The sequence below is a fragment of the Lipotes vexillifer genome, unplaced genomic scaffold, assembly GCF_000442215.2.
Source record: "Lipotes vexillifer unplaced genomic scaffold, Lipotes_vexillifer_v1.1 scaffold49, whole genome shotgun sequence".
Lineage (NCBI taxonomy): Eukaryota > Metazoa > Chordata > Mammalia > Artiodactyla > Lipotidae > Lipotes > Lipotes vexillifer.
This window is the reverse complement of record NW_006790551.1, coordinates 5,152,405-5,157,949: the sequence shown is the minus strand read 5'-3', so window position 1 is coordinate 5,157,949 and position 5,545 is coordinate 5,152,405. Positions and strand designations below refer to the sequence as shown.

General features: G+C 37.5%; 1 protein-coding gene across 1 annotated transcript in view; it reads right to left on the bottom strand.

The window, feature by feature from the left end:
* BANK1 (B cell scaffold protein with ankyrin repeats 1) overlaps positions 1–5,545 on the bottom strand; it is a 270,656-nt gene that overhangs the window by 46,863 nt on the left and 218,248 nt on the right. Inside the window, exons 7-8 of the mRNA XM_007463810.1 lie at positions 4,490–4,568; positions 840–1,145 (exon numbers count right to left, since the gene is read on the bottom strand). Of these exons, the coding sequence (XP_007463872.1) occupies positions 840–1,145; positions 4,490–4,568 (385 nt within the window). The remainder of the gene's footprint in view (positions 1–839; positions 1,146–4,489; positions 4,569–5,545) is intronic.

The following is a 5,545-nucleotide window of genomic DNA, read 5'->3' as shown; positions in this document are numbered from 1 at the left end:
CCGCAACCATGACACACCTTAGTTCCTGCATCCGGGAAGAAATGCTGTCACAGCCATTTAACGGTTGTTCTTCCACTTTAGCAAGACAGATTTTTTTGACTTTGGTCTCAATGCAGCGTGTGATAGACGCTTTACCACTTGCTTCCCCTGCAGCTACCAACTGAGTGAAGTGTCCAAGGTCATTTTCAAATCTGTAACACATTAGCCTTTCTCTTTTGTCAGAAAACTGAGAGGTTTTTTTTTTTTTTTTTTTTTTCACAGGCTCTGGACGCGCAGGCTTAGCGGCCATGGCTCACGGGCCCAGCCGCTCTGCGGCATGTGGGGTCTTCCCAGACCGGGGCACGAACCCGCGTCCCCTGCATCGGCAGGCGGACTCTCTCAACCACTGCGCCACCAGGGAAGCCCTTTGAGAGTATTTTTTAAAAGCTAAGTTGTTGCTTACTTTTCCACATGATGCTTGAGGTTTGTTTTATGTGAAGAATTACAGACTCCTTCCAAGTTTTATTTCTTTACTTACAGAAAGTTTTGTAATGAGACTTTTTTCCTGGAAGAAAAAAGAAAGAAAAAGAGAGAGGGAGAGACGAAGAATGGGAGCGAGGAATAGTGAAGGGTGGGGGGCAGAGAGAGAGAGAGGAAAGGAGGAAAGAAGGAAGGAAGGAAGGAAGAAAGGAAGGGAGTTAGTGGGAGGTATCTCTTACCTGATTTCTGAGGCCCTAGTTGTTAAAGAACAGGAGGAAATCTTCTCTGGGTTTTAAAAGTTGATCTTTGTATGGCTTCACCACTATATGCTATGTAAGTGTGTCAAAGTTTTGTAGTTGTTGTTTTAACCTTAACCTTACCTTGTAATGTGAAGTGAGGTTTTTCCAGTGGGAAGGCAGCTGTTACAGGTCGCGGTGGAGGGAGAGGTGGTCTGCTGCTCACGAGGGGCCCTCGCGAATTATTTTCTGGGTTGTCTCCAGGAATGAACGTGTACAAGTCATCATACTGGTTCTCACTCCCACTGTCAACCTCTGGTGGGCGGTGCTTGGCCTCCGTGCCTGATTCATGCTCCTTTTCTTCCTCTGCCGTTTCATCCACCTCTGCTCCTTCTGCCCTCTGCCTGTATGGCCACCAGATTTCATGATGGAGAACTGGGCTCTGTATGGCTGCTTATGATGAAGATTGTATGATTTCATGTAAACACACCATCTGGAAGCATTTCATATTTTCTAACTTTGTACAGAAGTGGTGGTAATGTTAATTAAACTTTTATTATCTGATACAGGGGAAAGCTGACAAATGCATAATTTTGGTGAATAGTCATTCCTGGGCTTTTATAATATTTACCAAAGAAAGCTCCATTATATCTTGCTACCTCAGTTTATGACACTCTCATACACATAATGATATATAATATTCTGATACTACATGTATATAAAAATATTCTGATTCTCTAGTTATTTAACCAGATTTAATATATGACTGCATTACCATATTTTTATTAGAAAACAATATAACTAACCTAATAAGTAATAAGTAAGTGATGGAAAAGGTAAAGGCAAGGAACAAAAATCTTAACTTGCCTGTAAATAATGCAATGAAATGAATCTGTGGTTTTTATTTAGTTACTATTTTAACATATTTATCACCAGATGGCATCTTAATTCTTGAAAATATTACTTGAGAAAAGTGTCAATATTTTTTGATGGGGAAGGCATCCAAATCACCAATAGTAAGTAAGTATTTTTAAGGCTCAGTTCTCTCACCAAAAAATCTTTTCTATCCTGAAACTTAACCAAATGATTCAGTCACATTTCCTCCATTCTAAGAATCATGATTCCATTATTTGTGTTTATACTGTACACAGTAAAATGCTCTCTAACCACTCAGGGAGAAAATAGAAAAAATATATTATAATGCAATAACGTTAAATCTTAAAACTTTTTTCTTTATATTTTCTTTATAGAAATTCTGCTCTAAATAAAGCAATCATACAAAGTTAAAATGAACTTTGGAATCTCTGTATTGGAGGGAAAATGTGACTTGCTGTCATGAATGCAATAGAAAAGCAAATAATTGTTGTTTCAAAGTGTCGCTAAACTAAAATATAGCTAAAGAAGATAAATGGCAGAGTACAAAGAGGAATCTTTTTTTTTGATTGAAGAGTTACACTGTAGACATTTTTCAGCAATGAGAGAAAAGTTAGTCATGTGGGAAAATCATGCCCATGACAGTACTACATATTTCTACATGAATTTTATTTTTAATTTCTCTCTTTCATGTGAGAAAGAAGAAACGTCTAGCTGCCAGTATTAGAACTGCAAACCAAGATTCTTTCATTACCAGCCTGGGTAGAGCAGGTGGACTTTCATTCTTGCACAGATCTCTGCCCAGACCTCATTCAGCTTTCTGGCTGTAACCCCAAACACAGCCTGAAACACAGAAGTCTCTAGAAATATTGATGGAGTAAATGATGGAGTGGCTGAAAAGAAATCATTGCTGATGCTTGCAAAGGGGATTTGCTATTTCAGTCTGGGAAAATCGATCATCAGCTTAGAATTACATTCATGCTACAGGCAATTACTTGTAGCCACTCTTATGTTTATGTATTTGGTGTTTATATTTTACATAAACACTGCCTAAGCAAGCAACAGAGTCTCTTTGGTCCTTGTTAAATATCCCCAAACCTGGAATACAGCCCTGGAGAGTCAGATGTGGTTGGTCAGTGAGTTTTAGCAAGCTTCATAGCAGTGGTGATACCAATGGAAATCTGCTGACTTAGGGTGTTCTATGCTTCACCCTCACTCCAACGAAAGAGTCAGAGGCTTGAGTCCAGTCGCACAGAGTTTCGTATATGAGACAGTTCCAGGTCCAAACTGTCTGTAGAAATGAGGTTGTGCTGTACCAATAACTGAAATAATGTCTTCTTATCATAGGTAGTACTTCAGAGGGTTAAGTGGCATGATAAATGTATGGTCATTATCAATGGTGGCCTTTATCATCACTTTCATTATCATTAAAAAGTATAACAAATCATTAAGTCATTAAAAAGATAATAAAATGTATAACTTTAAAACAGTGCATCAATTTATTACATTAATATTTAGCATAATTTTGTGTTCTGCAATAGTGTCTGAAGAGTTTACTGACTTTGCCAAAGTATGCTAGTTAAGGCATTGTGTTTAATGTTATTTGCTTTGCTGGTCAGCCCATCATTTGAAAAACTGGTGGTCAATAACGTTTAATGGAGCATCATCTGCGAACTGTTCAAAGTGCAAATGACCTGAGGCAAGAGCCTGCTTGATGTGTGAGGTGTCACTTTGGCTGTGAACAAGCGAGAGAATGGTCAGAGATGGGACCATCAAGATTATCTAGGGCCTTATAGGTGATGATAAGGATTACAAGTACCATGGGAAGGTATTGGAGAATTTGGAGCAGAAGAGTGATTAGTTCCTTTCTGAAGCATAGAATATTAGGGGCAAATTGGGAGGAAGCTATTGCAGGGTTTCTTAATGGCATACTACTGGCATTTTTGACAAGATAATCCTGTGTTTCATGGGGCACATCCTGTGCATTGCAGGATATTTAGCAGTATTTCTAGCAAAACTCCCTTCTCAAAATAATGACAAAAAAAAAAAAAATCTCCATTCATTGACAAATATCCTCTGTTGGGGTTAGAAAATAGTGCTTCATTGAGAGCCACTGTGCTATTGCAATAATCCAGGGGAGAGCAGATGACAGCACGGATTAGGATAAGTAACAATGAAAGGGTGAGGAAGGTCTGGCTGTTTTGCGAAGGTACAATCCACAGTATTATCTGACAAATTGGATACAGGGTAGGACAGAAAGTAAAAAAGGGTGACTGAAGTTTTTGGACTGAATTGAACAAGGAAGGAGTCTTCATTTACTGAGATGGGGAAGTCAGCGGGTAGAGCAGATTTGGGAGTGGTGGGAATTAGGGTTTTCAGATTTGGAAATGTTGGGTGGGAGACGGCTATCAGACTTGCTGGTGAAGATGGTGAGCAAGCTGCTGTATACCAGTGGAAACAGGCATGATAGGTAGCGTTATGTACATGGAGGAAGACTCTCAATTAGTTTTCTAGAATATAGAATTACATTCTATTACAGCCAGCAGGGAGCGCAGAGTCCTAATACAAACTTCTCATTTCCTAGCTGAGAAAACCAAGGTCTGAAAAGAATGTGACTTTGTTTAAAAACTTTAAAAATATAGTTGTCAAATAGAATGTTTATATCAACCTGACTTGTGTATTCTATTTGGGTGGGAAAAACTGCTGGTTTGATTATTAAACACTGAACTTATTAGAAATATTTAAATTAGCAAGATAATGTAGTCATACCTCTACCAGATGATACACTAAAAGTCATTCAGTTAATTAAATATCTTTCCATGCTCTCCACGCTTTTCTATGCTCTCTTCAGTTTTACTTTATCAGTCACATATATCTTAATACAAATGTTGTTTATGTACGTAACATATAGGAACACTTACCAGGAGAACATGTAGAAAATGAGGTAATATCCTCTTCATAGTCATTTTCTTCCTCATTATTTCTGCTACCTTCTTGGATCTGAAGACAAAAAGGAATGTAATTTTCAATTATATGTATTAATCTTAATAAATCTGCATTTTCACACATACTAAATTGACAGCTAATACTTTACATATCTTAGCTATTATATTTGGGCCATCTATAATTTTTTCAATGACACAGTATTAAAAGTGTAACTGGAACAATATAACATTTACAATAAAGAGCTTTTTAAATGGAACTTTTTTTAAGATTCACAGCAATAATTATGAAATTTTTACAATAAATAACTCCTGAATAAAAAGGAAGGCAACTATTTCTTTTATGAACCATGAGCTTTGCTTCCTTTTGAACATTTCTGGTATCTTTTACCAGTTCAAAAGATATTCTTAATTATATCAAGGATTATAATACAGTATAAGACAGTGAAATTTTAAAGTGGTTTATTTTCCATCTTTAAAAAGAAAAAGGAAACTGGGTAAGGGAATTTATGTTTGTCTTTCTGAAATCAGTTCCACTACACTTAGAAGGGAGAATTACTGAGAAAAGCATAGAAGCCCGCTTTTGTTCCTCTGGAATTGCTACTGTTTGCTTATAATCTCTGAAGGAGGCATGGGGTCTAAAGTAGTGGAACATATTGGTGTCTGTTGAGAAAGCTAAGTAACTCCAGTGATAGCTCTGTTTGTACAAAAGCATGCAGAGAAAGAGACGGAGCTTGGTTGCATTAACATAGGTCACATTTCGTTACCATGAACTCCAAGTGATTATTCAAATGATTTACGCTTTTGTTCTTAATAAAATTGAAATGATTAGTCCATTTGCTCTACGTTTGGAATGTCCCTTTAAATTACTTTCCTCTACACCAGGAACTAACACGACACTGTAAATCAACTACACTTCAATTAAAAAAAAAGAAAATGAGCTTCTGCATCAGGCTCACTATAAAAATATTCAAGAATGGGCTTCCCTGGTGGCGCAGTGGTTGAGAGTCCGCCTGCCGATGCAGGGGACGCGGG